We start from the raw sequence: 21,385 nt of genomic DNA on the forward strand, positions 1-21,385 counted from the left end.
CAGGATGTTTTCAAAATATAATAGGATTCTTACTTACCTTGATTGAGATTTTATACTGTTAATAAAACCAACCCAACACTGGTGTCTCATCTTTTTAGAAAAAAGGTGACAAAATTGATTTATGTTGAACTGATTAAACTCAAGCCCCCAATTTTTTTTTTTTACAGGAAATGTTTTAGTTCAGGTCTTCTAATTTTACATTCTTGTATAACTTGATTTTTAACTTAAAATGGAAGGCTTTGTAGCTCCCATATGAAAGTTTCTTCATGTTAGTTTCAGTCTGTTGTTCAAGCTCATTGAGACTTTCAAATCTTAACTTTGCGTTAATCATTTTAATTACCTAGCCCTTTGTGGTCCGTAGCTTTGACAAACTTGCTTCTATATCCTGTTCTAAGCAGTTTTTAAAAACCCTGAGCAAAACAGGACCAGAAGAATGCTAATAGAGGTGTAATTATATATCTTTTGAACCACCCCTATTTGACCATGTGACTCTTGGGTGATTTTTTTCTGTTGAAATATAAACCATTTGATTAGAATTTTATAAATTTAAGAACAGTATTTTCTGGTGAATTTTTCAGGATATTAATAGCGTATACCTTCTTAAAAAGCTAGATAACCAGTAGTTTGGGGCTTGACTTAGATGCTAATGAGAATATACGGTTGGGTCTTAAGATTTTATATTTAGAAATGGATTTAATGTTTCTATTATTTTATCTTACAGTTCTTTCTGTGCTTATTTCTGGCAGTAATATGTGTTTTGGGTTATAATTTTCTAGAAGGTAGAAATCATATATAATTTTTTTAAAGATTTATTTATTTATCTTAGGGAGTGGGGGCAGAGGAAGAGGGAGATGCCCAAGCAGACTGTGTTAAATGTAGGGCCCAATGTAGGGCTCAGTCTCACGACCCCGAGATCATGACCAGAGCCAAAACCAAGAGTTGGATACCTAACCGACTGTGCCACCCAGGTGCCCCATATATAATTTTTTATTGCATTTTTCTCAGCAAAGCATTATACCCAATTCAGGGCTTAATTTAAGATTTTTTATCTATTGTGATGGTATCAATAAAGAAACTGGACTTAAACTGGTTATTTACTTTGGGTCCATTAATGTCCATCTTCTGCCCAGTTGCTAAGACATGATCAGTTCTCTTTTTGATCTCAGAAGAAATCAATTTAATTGGTATTGAACCTTATAGATTGATTTCAAATCATAACCAAGGTAGAGCAGTCCCAGTATATCCCCAGGGAGGTAGTATGATTGAGTGAGGATATTGGGATTCAGAAGATGTGGGTTTAAGGGGCGCTTGGGTGGCTCAGTTGGTTAAGCGTCTGCCTTTGGCTCGGGTTGTGATCCTGGAGTTCTGGGATTGAGCCCTGCCTCAGGCACCCTGCTCAGCAGGGGATCTGCTTCTCCCTCTCCCTATACTCCTCGCCCACTTGTGCTCTAGCCCTCACTCTCTCTCAAAAAAAAAAAAAAAAAAGATCTGGATTCTAGTCCCAAATTGGGCAGATAGGAACGATGCTATTAGGCTTATAATTTAACTTCTTCAGCTTCCAGGTCACTTCTTATCCATACATTGAATCCCATTGATCCTAAGCAGAAACTCAGAATGATGAAAGATAATTTTGAGTAAAACAAAGATTATGTTACCTTAAGTTAAAATGAGAATTGGTGAGGAGAACTCTGATATCCTATAAGGGTCAGCAAGTCTTGGGTCTGTAATAACTAAATTTCTCCCACAGCTTCTTTTTTTTGTCTCCTCTTCACCCCCTCAAGGTCCTTAAGGATATTTGCCCATCTATTCTGTCATTGGCGCAGTGTTTGTTGCACTCCCTCGACCAGAGTATCATTTTGTTTGGCAGTCTCCTATACAAATATGCATTTAAGTTTTTTGACACTTACTGTCAGCAGGTATGTCGAAATATTTATTTTGGAAAGGAGGGAACAGGAAGAAATACAATTCCAAGTGACTTGCATGTAATATGATGTTTATTTCTTGTTGGTTGGAAGACACTGAAGGAAAAAGAACTCTGAACTGGGAGTTGGGAAAACTTCGTTCTAGTCCTAGTCTTAATAAAATAAGGGACACTGGACTTCTAACTTTGCATTTTGAGGTCTAAAATTATCTGACTTGAAAATGAAGGTCCATATCCAGTCTATTTTTTTTAAGACTTTATTTATTTATTTGACAGATCACAAGTAGGCAGAAGCCAGCAGAGAGAGGGGGAAGCAGGCTCCCTGCTGAGCAGAGAGCCCAATGAAGGGCTTGATCCTAGGACCCTGAGATCATGACCTGAGCTGAAGGCAGAGGCTTAACCCACTGAGCCACCCAGGCGCCCCCACATCCAGTCTGTTTTAAATAAACCATGATTAAAAGGGCTGGGGTTATCGGGCAGCTTTCATAGTATACAGAAAGAGCAATTTTAAAATTTAGCTGCAAATGATCAGCTGCCAGTTGCTCCTGGAGTTGTTCTCTAGAAAAAATTGTGGAGAAAAACAAATGAAGGGGAAATGCCTGAGGGCGTAACCCTATTCTCATGAACATGAGACATAAAATTTAATAGTGCATATTCAGAGAGGGGAGACTACTTGTGGAAAGTGATTATGAAATCAACAGAGTGTCTTACTTTGTATTTTTTTGTACGTACTAAACATACTATTAACAATGTCAATACATTTTAATGGAACTTGTAAAAATAAAGACAAAATTTTAAAAATTTAAAGCAGGGCATGAGCTAGCTACTGCAGTTGAGAAAACAATATGATTCAGTATGGAGCAGCAGTATAAAGGAAAGGGAGAATGGCATACAAGATATTTTTCTGGAACCATCTTAATGTCCTAGAGATACTATCATGGCTCATGTTTGCTTGAAACATGCAAGTCTAACTTGTAAAAACCTTTAAAACCTTGAGTTTCTTGAGTTCCTTTTTTTTTTTTTTTTTAAGATTTTATTTTTAAGGGGCACCTGGCTGGCTCAGTCGTTAAGCATCTACCTTTGGCTCAGGTCATGATCCCAGGGTCCTGGCATCAAGCCCCACATCAGGCTCCCTGCTCAGCAGGAAGCCTGCTTCTTCTCCCTCTTCTGATCCCCCTGCTTGTGTTCCCTCTCTCACTGTGTCTTTCTCTGTCAAATAAATAAATACAATCTTTGAAAAAAAAAAAAAAAAGGATTTTATTTTTAGTATCTCTGCACCCAACATGGGGCTCAAACCCACAACTGAGAGATCAAGAGTCACATGCTGCAACTGAGCCAGCCAGGCTCCCTGAGTTCATCTTTTTAGTAAATTTTTTTTTTTTTTTTAAGATTTTTTTTTTTAATTTATTTATTTGACAGAGAGAGATCACAAGCAGGCAGAGAGAGAGGAGGAAGCAGGCTCACCGCTGAGCAGAGAGCCCGATGCGGGGCTCGATCCCAGGACCCTGAGATCATGACCCGAGCCGAAGGCAGCGGCCCAACCCACTGAGCCACCCAGGCGCCCCATCTTTTTAGTAAATTTTAACAGATTAAGTACAACCATAGCTTAAAGGGTAGTATTTTATCCATATGAAAAAAGAGACTATGCCAGGGAGCAAAAGCAGGAGGGCTTACATAGTGCTCCCTGATAAATATTAGGAAATAAGTCAGGAGTAGATGGTTGTGTAATTAGATGGACATAATCCTCAACCTCCTGAAAACAGCATTAATGAAAAGTACATAATAGAATTAGACAATAGGATAGGGTAGGTTGAGATTAGAATGGTCTCAAGCATTAACCCTTTCAAGATGGCCATGTCATATTTTCATTCACACTATCCTGTTGACGCTTTACCGTGTAGGAAGTAGTTGGTGCCCTAGTGACTCATATCTGCAGCGGGAATGAAGCTGAAGTTGATACTGCATTGGATGTCCTCCTGGAGTTGGTAGTTCTAAACCTTTCTGCTATGAGGCTGAATGCTGTGTTTGTGAAGGTATGTGTCCCTCCAGTGACATATTTTGAGTCATTTTTTCTTTCTTGCATGTATTTGAGAGATATCTGGCATCTTTTAATTAGCAGCAATTTAATTTGTGTTCTAGATATTGAGCACTACAATTGGTGGGAGGGGGTGGGAAGGAGGTGGGGTAATGGGCAAATAATAGGAAAAAAGATAACTCATTTATGTTTGTATTAATGCATTCAGCAAATACTTCTTTGTACCTATATGCAGGCTCTATTCTGGGTGCTCTGTATATAAGACTTAGTTCTTGCCTTTGGTGATAGTAAAACACATAAACAAGTCACTGTAGCTACAACATGAGAAATCCCTAGAAAGATTAAGTGCTATAGATGCACCAGCGCAAGAATAATTTGGCCTAGGAAACTGGGTACTTCTTCAAGTACTACTACTTCTTCAAAGAGTAGATTTGAGTAATTCTTGAAGTTTGAACATGGTTCAATAAGAGAAAATACAGGAAGTGCATCTAGGCAGAGGACAGTTTAAACAGAAGCAAATTGGCATCCGGGTCCATGGTATACCTGAAGGAAGTAGACTATCATGGTTGGCAAATGGGACATATGGTGAGAAGTGGTGGAAGGTGAGGCTAGGAAGACATAGGACAGTGTCAGATTATGAAGAGTCTCAAATACCATGCTCAAGTACCACGCGTTCCAGCTTGATTTTATAGACCGTAGAGAGCTATCACAGACTTTTCACAGGGGATTGACAGAATCAGGTCTGGGCTTTGAAAGGTAGTTGTAGGTCATGTTATCCCCATATTAGGGATGAGAAAGCTGAGGTTTTGCCCAGTGTTAAAAAGTAAGTTTTTCCCTTGTGACTGCTTCCACATCTGTAGAAAAAGAATAAGTAATTCATGGCGTGGAAACCAAAAGGGGTGTTATGATAAGCAGTAAGGTCAGAGATGTAACTTTTGACAGAGCACTGTTTTCACTAAGAAGGGAAGGATGAAGAAGAATAGGGAGAACTAGGAGTTATGTTAGGATGACTAACCCTTTGTGTTCTGGGCACAGCTTGAGAGAACATGAGCTTTTGTGGCTATCTGGATGCTTCTTATGCCTCTTACAAGGATTTTAATTTTTTTATTTGATGGAGGAAAGTATCAGTGGCTAACCTTATTGTTGGCATTTTTTTTTCCATAGGGCATTTTAGATTATCTGGATAATATGTCCCCTCAGCAGATACGAAAACTCTTCTATATTCTCAGCACACTGGCATTTAGCAAACAGCATGAAGCCAGCAGTCACATCCAGGTAACAGGCAGTGTGTTGAGAAACCTTTAAAACTTTAAACTTCTTTAATTGAAATTCACTGAACATAATTACAGCTCAGACCATGGCTGTGTACTTGATTTCTATTAGTACACAGGCTAGAGTAATTATGTTCAGACATTAAGTGTCTGTTGCGTACCAAACATTGAGATGGTAGGTATATCAGACCTTCTACTCTCAAATAGCTTAGTCTATTAGAGTAGAAATGGGTCTGTAATTAGCTGACTAGGGAACTGAGTAAGAAAAGCTGTTCAGGGGGCTTCTTGGTGGCTCAGACGGTTAAGCGTCTGCCTTCAGCTCAGGTCATGATCCCAGGATACTGGGATCAAGCCCCACATCAAGCTCCCTGCTCAGCCGGAAGCCTGTATCTCCTCTCCCACTCCCCCTCCTTGTATTCCCTCTCTCACTGTCTCTCTCTGTATCAAATAAATAAATAAAATCTTAAAAAAAAAAAAAAGAGAAGCTATTCAGGTTCTATACTGAGTGCTGTGGGGACACAGAACATTGCCTTGTTTTCTAGGGAACCTCTACATCTAATGTGAACTTACCTGGGCTTGCTTTCATTGGTGGTCACCATTTGCTGAGAAAGTCAGGCAAAGGGACTAAAACAAAAAGAGATTGCATTGCAATCAGAACTTGTTGCTCTTTTGTATCTTTAGTGCCACCCTGTGGCAGTAATCCATACTGGACTGTAACTTTGAACAACCAACACCTTTTGTTAATTAAAAAAAAAAAAGAGGGGGGCTAGGTAATATACAGCACAAAATTCAAAAGGTATAAGACATGATGAAAAATGAGTCTTCCCCTTCTCAGTCTTCCAGGCATCTGGTTCTCTAAAGGCAATCACTTTCTGAGTTTGTCATGAGACATTTCTATCCTCCTGAGATGTCCTGAGCATTTACGAATTTGTTTATACCTTTCTGCTTTCTACCTTATAGCTTTCTGAGATGTTCTGAGCATTTAGCAAATTTGTATTTACCTGTATTCCACTCCTTCCCCTTTTGTTCTGCATCTATCTTTCATTTAGCAGTATATTTTGGAGATGGCTTCGCATCAGTAATATAGAGCTACATCATTATTTTATTTTTTAATTATTGTAAAATATGCATAACAAATTTTACTACGTTAACCATTTTTTTTAAAGATTTTATTTATTTATTTGTCAGAGAGAGTGAGCACAGGCAGACAGAGTGGCAGGCAGAGGCAGAGGGAGAAGCAGGCTCCCTGGTGAGCAAGGAGCCAGATGTGGGACACGATCCCAGGACACTGGGATCATGACCTGAGCCAAAGGCAGCCACTTAACCAACTGAGTCACCCAGGCGTCCCTCCATTAACCATTTTTATGTGGCATTAAGTTCATTAAGAATGTTGTGCAACTCTTACCATTGGTCATATCCAGAACTTTTTGTCATCCCAAACAGAAACTCTACCCATTTAGCAATAACTCCCCATTTCCCTTCCTCCAGCCACTGGTTACCTCCAATCTATTTCCTGTCTCTGAATTTGCCTGTTCTGGGTACCTCATTTAAATAGTCATATGAGGGGCGCCTGGGTGGCTCAGTCAGTTAAGCATCCTCCCCTTGATTTCGGCTCAGGTCACGATCTCAGGGTTATAAGATTGAGCACTTCATTGGGCTCCCTGGTGGGCATGGAACCTGCTTAAAATTCTCTGTCTCCCTCTCTAAGAAAAAAATAATAATAATAATAGATTTTAAATTTCAAAAATAGTCATACAAAGGGTGGCTGGGTGGCTCAGTGGGTTAAGCCTCTGCCTTTGGTTCAGATCATGATCTCGGGGTCCTGGGATTGAGCCCTGCATCGGACTCTCTGCTCAGCAGGGAGCCTGCTTCACCCTCTCTCTCTCTGTCTTCCTCTCTGCCTACTTGTGATCTCTGTCAAATAAATGAATAAAATCTTTAAAAAAGAAACTTAAAAAAATAGTCATACTATATCCTTTTCTGTTTGGTTTATGTCACTTAGCATTATCTGTTCAGGGTTCATCCATGGTGTAAGATATATCAAACTTCATTCCTTTTTATAAAACCTAACTAGCATTCCATTGCATGTATATACCACATTTAATTTGTACATTCATTTATTGATGGACAGTGGCCTTTTTTCACCTTTTGGCTATTGTGAATTGTGCTGCTGTGACCACTGGTATGCAAGGATCTGTTTGAGTCCCTATTTTCAATTCTTTGGGGTCTATGTCTAGGAGTGGAATTGCTAAGTCATATGTTGATTCTATGTTTAATATTTTGAGGAACCATCAAACCATTTTCTGCAGCAGCTGCACCATTTTATGGGTCCACAAACAATTGAGGGCTCCACAGTTTTACAACCTCACCAACACTTATTTTCCATTTCTTAGCTGTAACCATCCTACTGGGTGTGAAGTGCTGTCTCACTATGGTTTTGATTTGCATTTCCCTAAAGACTAATGATGTTGAACATCTTACTATTTGCTCATTAGTCATTTGAATATCTTATCTGGGAAAATGTCTATTCGTGTCCTTTGTTCTTTTTTTTTTTTTTTTTTTAAATCAGTTGCTTTTTTGTTGTTGTTGATGTATATGGGTCCTTTATACTTCCTGGGTATTGTCCCTTATCAGACACATGATGGGCAAATATTTTCTCCCATTCTGTGCATTGTCTTTTTACTCCTGGAGTTTTGATGAAGCCCCAGTTTATCTGTGTTTTGTTTTGTTTTGTTTATACCTGCTCTTTAGGTGTCATTCTTAGGTAAAACCTTTCTCCAATTCAAAATCACGAAGATTTTCCCTTTGTTTTCTTCTAAGAGTCTTATAGTTTTAGCTCTTAAATTTAGGTTGTTGATTCACTTGAGTTAATTTTTGTATACTGCTAAAGGTAAGGGTTCTGTTTCATTTCATGTATGTGTGGGTATCCAATTTTTTCAGCACTTTTATTGAAAAGACTGTACTTTCTGCTTTGAATTATCTTAGCATCTATGATCACTTGACCATGTATGTGAGGGTTTATTTATGGACTTGGTGTGTATATGCTTCTTATGTAGGTGGCACACTATTTTAATTACTGTAGCTTTTATAGTAATTTTTAAATTGAAAGAGTATAATAATTTAAATATTAAAATTTGAAAGAACATATTTATTCTTTTGCAAGGTTGTTTTGGCTATTTGGGGTCCCTTGAAATTCCATATGAATTTTAGCATGAGTTTTTCTCCATCTATAAAAAATTCTGTTGTGATTTTAGTAAGAATTACAAAGAATGTGCCTGTCACTTTGAGTATTATCATCATCTTAACAATATTAAGCCTTCCAATTCACAAACATGGGATATCTTTCCATTTATTTAGGTCTTCTTTAATATTTTTCAGCATTGCTTTATAGTTTTAATGTACAAGTCTTTTGCCTCCTTGGTTAATTTACCTAGGTATTTTTTTCTGTTTCATTATTTTGTTGAGTATCCAACAATATTTTATAATAATTCACATATCCTTATCAAGCAAGTATCACAATAGGACATCTTTTAATTTGTCTCTCATCCTTACAAAAGCCTTCCCCATTTTATAGATGAAAAACATTGAGACTCAGAGATGAAATGACTTGCCAAAAGCCACATAGTAAATGATAGAACCCTTGGTATTGTATGTGTTTTGGCTCCAGTATCTACAGGCTCTTTTGTTGACTATTCCAGCATCTTCAGCTTTTTCTACCATGTCTTCCTTGCAGGATGACATGCACCTGGTGATACGAAAGCAGCTCTCTAGCACCATATTCAAATACAAACTCATTGGTATTATTGGTGCTGTCACCATGGCTGGCATCATGGCAGCTGACAGGTATGTACGGAAATTCTGACTTCTGTGGCTCAAGATCAATTAATCAAGTTGCCACCTTACAAATGAAGTGTTACATTGTGTAGACTGTGTTATTTTTTTTTTTTTTTTAAAGATTTTATTTATTTATTTGACAGACAGAGATCACAAGTAGGCAGAGAGGCAGGCAGAGAGAGAGGAGGAAGCAGGCTCCCTGCTGAGCAGAGAGCCCGATGCGGGGCTCGATCCCAGGACCCTGGGATCATGACCTGAGCCGAAAGCAGAGGCTTTAACCCACTGAGCCACCCAGGCGCCCCTGTAGACTGTGTTATAATGGTAAACATTAAGCCCATAATAAGAGAAGTAAACAAATGTTTGTTACGACTTTTCCATTTTCCCTTCTAATCTTGACTGTATATACCACGTATAATTTTTACAGAATGTGATCGTTACAATCATTACAGTCTGATGGTTAAAAACTAGGGATTGCTAATAAATAAAGTAATAGAAATGTTTCCACAAGAGAGGAACCCTGAACATCCTGGATGTATTTTTCTACATTTGTGCATCTCCCAGGCACTAGACATTACAGATTTCTCCATTGCTGTGGTATTGTCTGGGACATCATGTTTGATAAAAATAAGCCATCCGATTACAGAAGCATCAGAGTTGGGTCTTGTTAAGATGTTGCCATTGCAAAATGACACTGGTGTTCAGTTTATACTCCTTAAGAGATAATTTTTTAGGAATTCCTGGAACCTCGGGAGACATTCTTAGAATTGGCATTAATAATTCATGCAGGCTACATAATCCACTGGTTAAGAGTTCATTCTTTGGAGCTATACCACTTGCGGGCATTAAATGCTTAGAACAATGCCCAGTGCTTGCTCTTACGATTATTACTAATTTAGTGTGCCCTTCAAAAAAAATCAAAGATAGCCATTGTTTGCTCTAATCCACATTTTGAAATAGTCCTCTGTGCCTTTATGTACTTTTATCTCTACCCACATCCCAGGGATGGCAGGATTCATACACGTATTGCTAGTTCTTACAAAATATAAAAATGAAGCTAAAATTCCTTGTTTTTAGAAGTAGATCTTCAAATTTGACCCAAGGGAGAACAGACTTGAGCAACGAACAGTGCACACAGGTGAGTTCTTGTAATGTAGTTGGATATGTTTATGAATAACTGAGGAATTGCTTCTGGTTACTGTCGGTTTACCAGAAAAAGTGTTTTTTTTTTTTTTTTCCAATGTATGTTTTCCTGGCTGGCCTGAGTTACATTTATTTCTGTATTTGTCTAATCTCTTTAATTAAATTGTGAATTCCTAGAGAGCAAGAAAAGTGAGCCATGTTTGTAGAATAGGAGGTTGACTGGAGAATAGGCACAAGTTAGCTTATAATTGGAGAGTTGGGAGATAAAGCTAGCCCAGAGGTAGAAAAGGGAGGGCCTTGAATGTGAATCAAGACATTTCAATTTAATTTTTTACATCACGGTAGTCTTCAAGGGTTTCTTAGCATAGGTACAACAAAATCAAAGCTTTGCTTTAGAAAAATTAATACAGGGCCCCTGGTTGGCTCAGTTGATTTAAGCATCTGACTCTTGATTTTGGCTCAGGTCATTATCTTAGTGTTGTGAGATGAAGCCCCGCATTGGGCTCTGCGCTTGGTATGGGGCCTGTTTAAGACTCTCTTTCTCTCTCTCCCTTTTCCCTCTGCTACTCACCCTACTCTTGTGCGCTCCTTCTCTCTCTCTCCTTCTCTCAAAATAAAATAAAATACAAGTATTTGTGAAAAGAAAGGGCATGTTTGTTAAACAACAACAACAAAAAATTTAATCCAGTTGTGTGTGTCTGATGGCTTGGAGAAGAGATATTAGAGATGGGCTTGTCAGGAAACTCAAGAAAACAGGTGAGTGATAATAAGAGCTTTGCCAGTGAAATTGGAAGGAAAAATTTATTAATGAATGGAGTGAGCGGTGGCTGAACCACGCTTTCTCTTCGGGTGTTCCAGGTGACCTCCTTGCTGCAGTTGGTTCATTCCTGCAGTGAGCAGTCTCCCCAGGCTTCTGCACTTTATTATGATGAATTTGCTAATCTGATCCAAGGAGGAAAGCTGGCTCCAAAAGCCCTGGTAAGGTCCAGTATCTTTTCTTAAAGCAGCAAAGCATGAGAACTGCTTTTTATTCCATATTCTTCAAGCCCTTCTGTCTGTTGCAGTGCGAAAATAGATCTCTCTGTGAGCTCTCCCGTCTTCTAGTTGGGAAGGCTGTTCTGACTTGCCCTACCCCAGACCTCACCTCTGGGGCCTCTTTCACATAATAACCATAATAGTAATGATGAGGATGATGATACTACTGTTGATGATGTTGAGAGCCACTATGTATTCTGTGCCAGGCACTGTGTTAAGCATTTTTCATGTATTATGTGTTTTCTACTTCATAATAATGGGGCACATAATATTCATAATATTGTTATTCTCCTCTTAGAAATGAGGAAACTGGCGGGGGCGGGGAGTGCCTGGGTGACTCGGTCCGTTAAGCGTCTGTCTTTGGCTCAGGTCATGGTCCCAGGGTTCTGGGATCAAGTCCCACATCAGTCTCTTTGCTCATCGTGGAGTCTACTTCTCCCTCTGCCTGCTGCCCCCCCCCAACTTGTGTACATGTGTATTCATGCTCTCTCACACAAATAAATAAATAAAATCTTGAAAAAACAATAAAATCTTGAAAAAACAACAACAACATAGAAATGAGGAAACGGGGGCACCTGGGTCTTAGTCAGTTAAGTGGCTGCCTTCACCTCAGGTCATGATCCTGCTCGGGGGGAGTCTGCTTCTCCATCTCCCTTTGCTCCTCTCCCTGCTCATGCTCTCTCTTAAGTAAATAAGTAAAATCTTAAGGAAAAAAAAAATGAGGAAACTAAGACTTAGAAAGTGCATGATAGTTTGTTTAGGACACTACAGCCAGTACACCCTTACCTATGCAGCCTTGTTTGTTTGCTTGCTTCCTGAAGGAATGGGTTGGGCAGACCATCTTCAATGATTTCCAAGATGCCTTTGTGGTGGATTTCTGTGTTTTTCCAGTAGGGTAAGTACTGGATACCACTAACTTGATTTTATTGGTGAAGAAATTATGTGAGTAGTTGGTATAGACATCAGAATGGTATAGACATCGTGACCTTGGCTAAATATGGCCCAGTCCCTCAGTTTCTTTCCTCCCAACACCCAAACACCCCAGTTCCAGAATTCCTAAACGCTTCAACTTATTCTTTCTCTTTCTCATTTCTTCTCATAAGAAGGAAGATTGGTTTGTTCTAGCAGTTTCCCAAGTAGATGTGTATACCCTTGGGACATCAAATTCTGGGTTCTCTCCACAGCGACTATCCATTTCCTGTGAAAGCTCTCTATGGACTAGAAGAATACAGTAGTCATGATGGGATTGTTATCAACCTCCTGCCACTGTTGTTCTCTCAAGACTTTGCAAAAGATGGGGATAGAATGACTTCAAAAGAATCAGACCAAAAGTCAGTGTACTTCCTCTTTTCTAAAACTTCTTTTGCTGTTTTGAGTGTTCATGGGGTATTCCACACTTCTTGCAGTCTGTTGAGAGCTTGATGGATAAGGTTTCTGGGGCGCCTGGGTGGTTCATTCGGTTAACCATCTACCTTGACTCAGGTCATGATCCCAGGGTCCTGGGATTAAGTCCTGCATTGGGCTTACTACTTGATGGGGTGCCTGCTTCTCCTTCTCCCTTTGTCCCTCCCGCAGCTCATTCTTTCTCTCTCAAGTAAATAAATAATACCTTTTTAAAAGGAGGGGTGATTTTCTCCTAAGACACATAGTATTTGGAGGGGTTAGCTAGAATGGGTCAGATTCCTTGTTTTTTCTTGGACCCTGTGGTGGGGGTTTACATTGCTTAAGGACAGCCAACAAGTGCTCTGTGAGGCTGTTTTCATTTCTGTTCCTTTCTCCCTCGCGTGAGCATACTTGTCTGCCTCTGCCACTCTCCCTCCTTCCTTCCATCTTACCTCTGCTTCTCCTAACTCATGGATATTCATTCTACTCAGCCTCTGCCTTCCTCCGGGTTAGTTCATTGTTTATTTGCCGAGCATCCATTAAGTTCCTTGTCTTGTATTCTTAAAAGTAGACACTGGTTTTGGGCAAAACTCTTTAATTATAAGGTCGGGTTCCTTATAAACATGGACTAATATGCCTATAAAGTACTGTTTAGAAATGGATTTTTTCTTCCTAGATTGGTGTCTCCATTGTGCCTGGCTCCCTATTTCCGGTTACTGAGACTTTGTGTGGAGAAACAACATAATGGAAACTTGGAGGAGATTGATGGTTTATTAGGTATAGGATGAAGTTATCAGATCCTTTCTTCTTTGTAGCCTTTCTTTGATAATCTTAGGGAAGGAACAAACCAGTACCCCATGTGTGTTGGAAGAAATTTTCTAATTTCACAGAGTAGAATAGGAGTAATAATAGAATTCCAAAGACAAAATAATACATACAGATTTCTGTCATGTTGACAAATCAGTCATTATCGTAGTTTCTAGTTGCTTTCTGGTCCTCACCTCTAGTGTTGCAGAGACTTCTTAATTATATGTAATTATTGCTATATGATATGGTGGTAATTTTGAGATTAATCAAAGCTTGACCTTCAAATACAAGTTAAAGGGAAAGTAAGTTACGAGAGATAGGTGACTCTAAGGGTAGCACCCAGGTTCTGTTGACCTAAAATAAGGGGACTTAGAAATGTTTGTTCTTCTCTTTCAGATTGTCCTATATACCTTACTGACTTGGATCCTGGAGACAGGTTGGAATCCATGTCTGTTAAAGAGCATTCGTTCATGTGTTCACTCATATTTCTTACTCTTAACTGGTTCCGAGAGGTAAGCAGAGTTATTAGGATATTTTACCTGTTGTCTATAGTTCTTGTTGGAAGGAAACTCTTTCCTGGTACTCATGGACACATGGGACTCTCTAAAAAGTCTCCGCTAAGCTTCTCCAGCTGTCATGTCCCATTTCTCCCCAGTTTTATGTACCCTTTGATGTATCCAAATCAAAACACTTAGAATTCACTTAATGTTGTTCATGCTTTACTACTCTAAGCCTTTTTGTTGTATTCTTCCTTTTGCCTGGAATAAACTACCTTCTCCACTGTGAAAATACTGTTTGCCCTTGCATAGGTATCCACTTAATGTTTTGATTTGGTGAGATCAAGTCAATGATGGTTTTCCCCTTCCTTTGGAATATATTGTGCTCAATGAAATGCACAGTAATGAAATATGATGAAAATGACAGTACCATCTTACATTTATGTCTCACTTCCTTTATCAGGCATATTATTTCTGAGACTGTTCACTTAAATGATCTCTTCTTATCTTCACAATTATATTCTAATGTAGATAGGACAGGTATTATCCTTGTTTTACACCTATGCAGTTGCAGATACATAGAGTACCAAGTCAGTTAAGAATAGGGACATCTGGGGGGCGCCTGGGTGGCTCAGTGGGTTAAAACCTCTGCCTTCGGCTCAGGTCATGATCCCAGGGTTCTGGGATGGAGCCCCGCGTCGGGCTCTCTGCTCAGCAGGGAACCTGCTTCCCTTCCTCTCTGCCTGCCTCTCTGCCTACTTGTGATCTCTGTCTGTCAAATAAATAAATAAAATCTTAAGAAAAAAAAAAAAAGAATAGGGGCACCTGGATGGCCCAGTCGGTTGAGCGTCTGCCTTCTGCTCGGATTGTGATCCCGGAGCCCTGGGATCAAGCCCCATATCGGGCTCCCTGCTCATTGGGGAGCTTGCTCCTCTCTTTGCCTCACCCTGCTCGTGTTCTCCTGCTCTTTCTCCCTCTCTCTCAAATAAATAAATAAAATTTAAAAAAAAATAATCAAGCACTTACATTGTGCCAAATGCTGGGCTTATTTCTTTATTTATAATATTTAATCTATATAACAACTGCGTTCTTGTTTTATAGCTGTCTCATTTTGTAGTTGAAGAAGTAAAAACTCAGAAAGGCTAATAATGACTTGGCCAGGGTCACACAGCCAGTAAGTAGCAGAGTAGGATTTGTTTAATCAAAGTGTGTGCTCTCTAGTCACTGTGCTATTCTACTTGTTATTTAACCAGAAATCAGTAGAACTAGGATTAAACTAGGATTAAAAGTCAGATCTCCTGTATTGGCCCAGGGTTTTTTTTTCTCTATAGCACCTTGCTGAGAACACCTTTAAATTACAGACTAAACTCACAGATCTGGCCACTGAATGGCTTTTTTTAAGCTCTGGATGAATAATGTAAACAAGGTCAAAATTGGAACCATTCAAAGTATGAGAATATAATTTGTACTTTTCCAGGTTGTAAATGCCTTCTGCCAGCAAACACCACCTGAGATGAAGGGGAAGGTGCTCACCCGGTTAAAACATATTGTGGAGCTTCAGAGAATCCTGGAAAAGTACTTAGCAGGTAAGGAAAGTGTCCTATTATAGTACCTTTGCTAGGAAGGCAGTGAGGAGATAGAGAACTTTACTTTTAAGCCAAGCTCACTGATAGCCATCCCCTACTCATCTAGGACAAGAAAATATTTGCTCGACAACAATAACAAGGAAGAATACATCCATTTTCGTCCCATTGTTACCTTCAAGAAATCTTGCTGCTTAAAATAAAAAATGGAAAGCATTGGTTGGGCTTTTGTAAAGTAACTTTTCATCTTTAGAAGTCAAACTTTCAGTGCCCTTTGCTTTCCTGAACATAGTTATGAACCAGGAGTAAAGCTGACAGGTCTCTTAATACCTCTGACTATTAAATAAACTTATTGTTTTAAAGTGCTAGATAGATTTTCTGGGGAAAAATAGGAACCCACCCCCCAGGACCTCATCTATGTAATTGTGTGTAAAGTAAACTTCTGTGTAACCAAATATTAATATCTTTAGATTTGTAATAAGGATTAGTTTATTTTTAGTCCTTACTTGTTTGGATGTTTTTTATATCACTATTTAGAATGATTTTATCTTATTTCATCATAATCATTTAATGTGATATTCTTGTAAGTGATCTCTGATCATTTTGCTATGCCAAAACAATTAATGTCAGGTAACTTGAATGTATCTTGGAGACATTCAGCCATACTTGGTAGTTCTGAAAATTAATTTTTAACCAATCAGGTGATATTCTAACAGTGATAACGTGGTTGGTATACATTGAACTTCTGTCTCCTCTCTTTTCCAGTTACCCCAGACTATGTTCCTCCCCTTGCAAACTTTGACTTGGAAACTTTAGATGTAACACCTCCTACTGCTGCTGCTATTTCAGCAAAAATCAGAAAACAAGGAAAGATAGGTATGTTCTCTTCTTCTTCTGAGTCTCCATAGGAGGGTCAGGTCACTGAATTAACATAAGAGGTCATATGCACCAAGGCTTCAGTAACTAGAGAGATAATGTCATTGAACTCTTTCTTTGGCACGGTTATAAAATGAACTATAATGCAGCGTTATAAAATTACCTCCTCTACCCTAGGTACTCTTCAGCAGGTTGTTTCCTGAAGGCAGTGATAGTTAATAAACATGATAATTGATTACTGGAGTCACTTTTCTGTTTTTGAAACAAAAGGAGGAAAACGGAAAACAGATGGCAGCAAAACATCCTCTCCTGACACACTTTCAAAAGAGGACAGTTCAGAATGTGACCCTACACCATCTAATAGAAGCCAGCTGGAAAAGGTGCTGAAATGATGGGTTTCCATGAAGGTCATGTGACAATACAGTAAGATTAACAGGGGAGGGGCACCTAGATGGCCCCTAGATGGCTCAGTCTTTAAGCGTCTGCCTTCTGCTCAGGTTGTGATCCCAGGGTCCTGGGATCGAGCCCCTCGTCGGGCTCCCTGCTCAGTGGGGAGCCTGCTTCTCTTTCCCACTCCCCCTGCTTGTGTTCCCTCTCTTGCTCTTCTCTCTCTGTCAAATAAATAAAAGAAAAAAAATTTCTTTTTATATCTTACAAAAAAAAAAAAAAAGATTAACAGGGACCAGCATCATATTGTGCATTTTACAGAGAGAAATTAGAGAAAAGAGAGGCAGACGAACTCTCCTCAGCTTTGGGGTGATTCTCCCAGTAGCAGAGTTAGGGTTAGACTCTTAGTCCTTATTACTACAACACACTGATTTTGCTAGTCATTTTCTTAAATGTGTCACTCCTTTTTTATACCCCAGCAGTACTTTGAATTCTTTCTCGTAGCATTTATCAAATTTTGTTTTAAGACCTAGTTTTAGATATACTGCTTTTAGCCTCTTTCCCCCTCTAATCCCAGATTATCAACTTCTCAATCAGTTGAGATAACATGAAATGCTTAGGACAGTTTTTGATAATCAATAAACAGTAGTTCCTTTTTCCTGTAAGTCGACCAATCACAGAGTAAGTTATATGTTTGTGAAATTGCCTAAACCACCTGGATCCCAATTATTTCTGGTTTTGGGCTACTATTGTGTATTTGTATAGTTCCTGTAATCTCCTAAAACCCAAGATTGGTAGTAATATCTATGTTTAATAGGTAAGGAAACTAAGACTCAGAAATGGTAAGTGACTTGCCCACAGTCACACAATTAATAAGGCTTGAGCAAGGTTTGAAGTCAGACTGGTCTGGTGCCACAACTCATTGTTTTCTCTACCATGCCATAACACCTTGGTTTGTCCAGTAGTTCATACTTAAAAGGAAGTCAGCCAAGGGTTTTGATATGTGAACCATATCTCAATTTTAAATTAGGTGATTTTGTCTCAGGAATATTTAGAGACTTCGGTGAAAGGAAGGTGGTAATTTGCTAAAAAGGTAATATCTTCATAAAATGAATGCATAATTGTACTTTGAGGTCCTTCTGGAAAATCAGGTTATTATAGAATCTTTGTTTATACTGTTGGTTGCTGCTGCTTTCTTCCCAGGAGTTCAAAGGGAAAGAAGAAAAGACATCAGTGTCACTACAAAGTTACCATGCTTTTTTCCGAGAACTGGACATTGAGGTCTTCTCTATTCTGCATTGTGGGCTTGTGACCAAGTTCATCTTAGATACTGAAATGCACACTGCAGTAAGTCACAGAGCTGAGATCCTAGAATTTAATCTTGTTTCAGAAAGTTTCTCAGCCCAGGATGCCTGGGTGGTGCAGTTAGTTAAGCATCTGACTCTTGGTTTCAGCTTGGGTTGCAATCTCAGGATCATAAAATCCAGCCCTGAGTCTGGCTCAGCACAGAGTCTGCTTGGGATTTGCTCTCCCTCTCGCTCCCCTCCTACTCATGCTTGCACACTCACTTGCTCTCTCATGCATGTGCACTCTTGCTCTTGCTCTCAAATAAATAAGTAAATCTTTTAAAAAAAATTTCTCAGCTCTATTCTTATTGTAAAAGGAGCATCAAAGCATTGAGAGAAGGTGGACTCTGGCTTCCAGAGCTTTCATATATAGTGATAGTAATGATGAATAATCATCCTCATCATCTTTTGTTTTAAGGTAAACAACATTTTTTTTTTATTCATTTATTTATTTTTAAAGTAAACTGTAGGCCCAGCATAGGGCTTGAACTCGTGACCTTGAGATCAAGAGTCACATACTTGGGATACCTGGGTGGCTCAGTCAGTTAAGCAGCTGCCTTCAGCTCAGGTCATGGTCCCAGGGTCCTGTGATTGAGTCCAGCTTCGTGCTCCTTGCTTAGCAGGAGGCCTGCTTCTCCCTCTGCCCCTCCTCCTGCTTGTGTGAGCTCTCTCTCTCTCTCTGTCTCTCTGACAAATAAAATCTTTTCTTAAAAAAAAGTGTATTTGGGGTGCCTGGGTGACTCAGTGAGTTAAGCTTCTGCCTTTGGCTCAGGTTATGATTTCAGGGTCCTGTGATCAAGCCCCACATCAGGCTCTCTACTCGGTGGGGAGCCTGCTCTCCCCCACCCCATCTCTGCCTGCCTCTCTGCCTACTTGTGCTCGCTCTCTCTCTCTGTCAAATAAATAAGTAAAAAATTTAAAAAAAAGAAAGTATGTTTTCTAAAACTATACTCACTTGGATTCCTATTTTAATAAAATTTGTTGTACTTTGGGAGTGCTTAACTTTTTGATTTGTTGACAGAGCACAACAGCCATTTATATGAGGTGGGGAAATTTCCCCCTTTTTGGGGAATGGTTAGATTCTTCACCCATTGGGAAGAGTAAACCTGAAATGTGCTCCTTCAAAAAGATGGTGAAGATATGCTTGGAATTATCCTTTCTTTCCTCCTTGTAACAGGCTACAGAAATTGTGCAGCTTCAGCCCCCTGAGCTGCTTTTCTTGCTGGAAGATCTTTCCCAAAAACTGGAGAATATGCTGACACCTTCTGTTGCCAGGAGAATCCCCTTCCTCAAGGTTAGTATAGGCAGAAGCACAAGTCCTGGCCTTAATGAATTTGGAAACAAGGAGGTCTAGTGAACAAGTTTGTCACTTTCTCTGGCATCATGTTGGATCACAATGATGGTGCCAGCCTCATTTCCAGAGCCCATTCACCTTGCTTTAGAAAGAAACTCTGAAACAGAGAAATCAAAACCATCTCAAACAGGATATATATTTCCAAGTTTCCTGAGCATTTCTGAATCCTGTTCTTTACTGGGGTTTTGCTTTTAAAACCCTCCCAAACTGAGCCTGTACCCAAGCCTCAGTATAGTAGTAGTTGGCTATCTAGAGAAGGCCAGAATCTCATATGTGTATAAATGTACAAATGTGCATGTAGCATCTGTTGAAGCAGTGGGATGATGCTGACAACAGAACATGAAAGTTTTAGGTGTAAACATTTAAACATTAATATATCTAGTTACTTGATTATTTTTGTATTCACTACTTGCTCGATGTTTTTATCAGCCTAAATGATTTCTATTTTTGTGTGAGCTTTATATAATTAGTAATTATGGGTCTGTACTTCTCAATCAAATACTTTATACTCTATAAAAGGCAACCTCTTGGTAATTTAAGATGAGCAAGATCCCTCTCTCAGAATAGAGTTTTAGGCAAGCAACCAATTTCTTCTGTCCACTTCTGCCTTGTGACCCAGGTCTGACAAATCTCCTTAACAAACTCTATTTCAGAGAAGCTATCCAGCACTTTCTTCCCTAGTAATTCTGAATTTATTATAGAGTAAAGGAAACCGGAATGTCGGATTCTCACATCTCCATCAAAGATCTGCTCAAGAAGTTGCTCATAATATTGTTCAACTGCTGGCTCCAATGTGTAACCATCTAGAGAACATTCACAACTATTTTCAGGTCAGCAGCCTATCTTAACATTATAGAAATTTAGAAATTACTGGGATGCCTAGGTCACTCAGTTGGTTGAGTGTCTGACTCTTGGTTTCAGCTCAGGTCATAATCTCATGGGTCCTGGGATTGGCCTGCATAGGGTTCTGCACTTGGTAGGGAATATGCTTGAAGATTCTCTCCCTCTGCCTTCCCCCAACTCATATGCGTACAGGTGCTGTCTCTCAAATGGGTAAATAAATCTTTAAAAAAAAGGAAAAATTTAGAAATTACTAAGTGAATAAGAGATTTCATTTTTGGCTGAGAAATATTGAAGGAAAAATTAGGGCAATTGCCAAAACAACGGTCCTAAAAACATTTTTCCTTTTCAGTGCTTAACTGCTGAGAACCAAGGTGTAGTTGACGGCCCAAGAATGAAAGTTCAGGAGTACCACGTAATGTCTTCGTGCTATCAGAGGCTACTGCAGATTTTTCATGGGCTTTTTGCTTGGTGAGTATTTTGGAAGATGTGGTAGGTAGAAATAATCAAGTATGTACTTGGTTTTATCTGATAGGCCCCAAGGTACTGAGGTAGAGAAAAGAAAGAAAAAGCTCACAATGTCTTATGTAAACATGTGGTTGTTCTTTTGGGGGTGTTTTTTTGGGGTGTTCCTGCATCATTTCATTTGATCTTGTACCCTCTGTGTCTTATATGGCCATGGTTATTAACTCATTTGAAAATTAGGTGACTTGATAATGGCTAACCTGTAACAGACTGGGCCATCTGATTCTTAGCCAGGTTTGCTGTGGCAGCCTTTCTTTCCATAATAACACTGGAGAGAGTGTTACTTAAGCAATTGTTACTGGGGCACCTGCCTGGCTTAGTCAGTGGACCATGAGACTGTTGATCTCAGGGTTGTGAGTTGGAGCCCCACACTGGATATAGAGATTACTTAAAGATAAAATCTTAAAAAAAAATGTCATTAACAACTTGTAGACAAATTCCAGATTATATGTTAAAGAGATGAATACATTTTGAATTAGGGTATTTAGAAATACTTTGTGGAAGCAATGGAATTTCATGGGGTCCTAAAGTATAGATGACCTTTTGGGCAG

The 21,385-nt window shown here is 39.2% G+C and overlaps 1 protein-coding gene across 10 annotated transcripts in view; it reads left to right on the forward strand.

Annotated features, from left to right (window-relative positions):
* Positions 1-21,385, forward strand: part of FANCD2 (FA complementation group D2) — a 59,179-nt gene that overhangs the window by 21,639 nt on the left and 16,155 nt on the right. For 9 of the 10 annotated variants that reach the window (XM_032841592.1, XM_032841590.1, XM_032841591.1 and 6 more), the window contains 17 exons: positions 1,782-1,916; positions 3,823-3,954; positions 5,121-5,231; positions 8,961-9,070; positions 10,136-10,196; positions 11,060-11,179; positions 12,058-12,131; positions 12,421-12,567; positions 13,296-13,396; positions 13,823-13,938; positions 15,401-15,509; positions 16,272-16,382; positions 16,653-16,762; positions 17,973-18,116; positions 19,293-19,409; positions 20,171-20,299; positions 20,662-20,780. In XM_032841592.1, the coding sequence (XP_032697483.1) occupies positions 1,782-1,916; positions 3,823-3,954; positions 5,121-5,231; positions 8,961-9,070; positions 10,136-10,196; positions 11,060-11,179; positions 12,058-12,131; positions 12,421-12,567; positions 13,296-13,396; positions 13,823-13,938; positions 15,401-15,509; positions 16,272-16,382; positions 16,653-16,762; positions 17,973-18,116; positions 19,293-19,409; positions 20,171-20,299; positions 20,662-20,780 (1,946 nt within the window). Of the gene's footprint in view, positions 1-1,781; positions 1,917-3,822; positions 3,955-5,120; positions 5,232-8,960; positions 9,071-10,135; positions 10,197-11,059; positions 11,180-12,057; positions 12,132-12,420; positions 12,568-13,295; positions 13,397-13,822; positions 13,939-15,400; positions 15,510-16,271; positions 16,383-16,652; positions 16,763-17,972; positions 18,117-19,292; positions 19,410-20,170; positions 20,300-20,661; positions 20,781-21,385 lie in introns of those variants that run through there. The other variant, XM_032841593.1, reaches the window with a different exon arrangement.

This window comes from Lontra canadensis, unplaced genomic scaffold (genome assembly GCF_010015895.1).
Source record: "Lontra canadensis isolate GAN:19392208 unplaced genomic scaffold, GSC_riverotter_1.0 scaffold124, whole genome shotgun sequence".
NCBI classification, from domain to species: Eukaryota; Metazoa; Chordata; class Mammalia; order Carnivora; family Mustelidae; genus Lontra; species Lontra canadensis.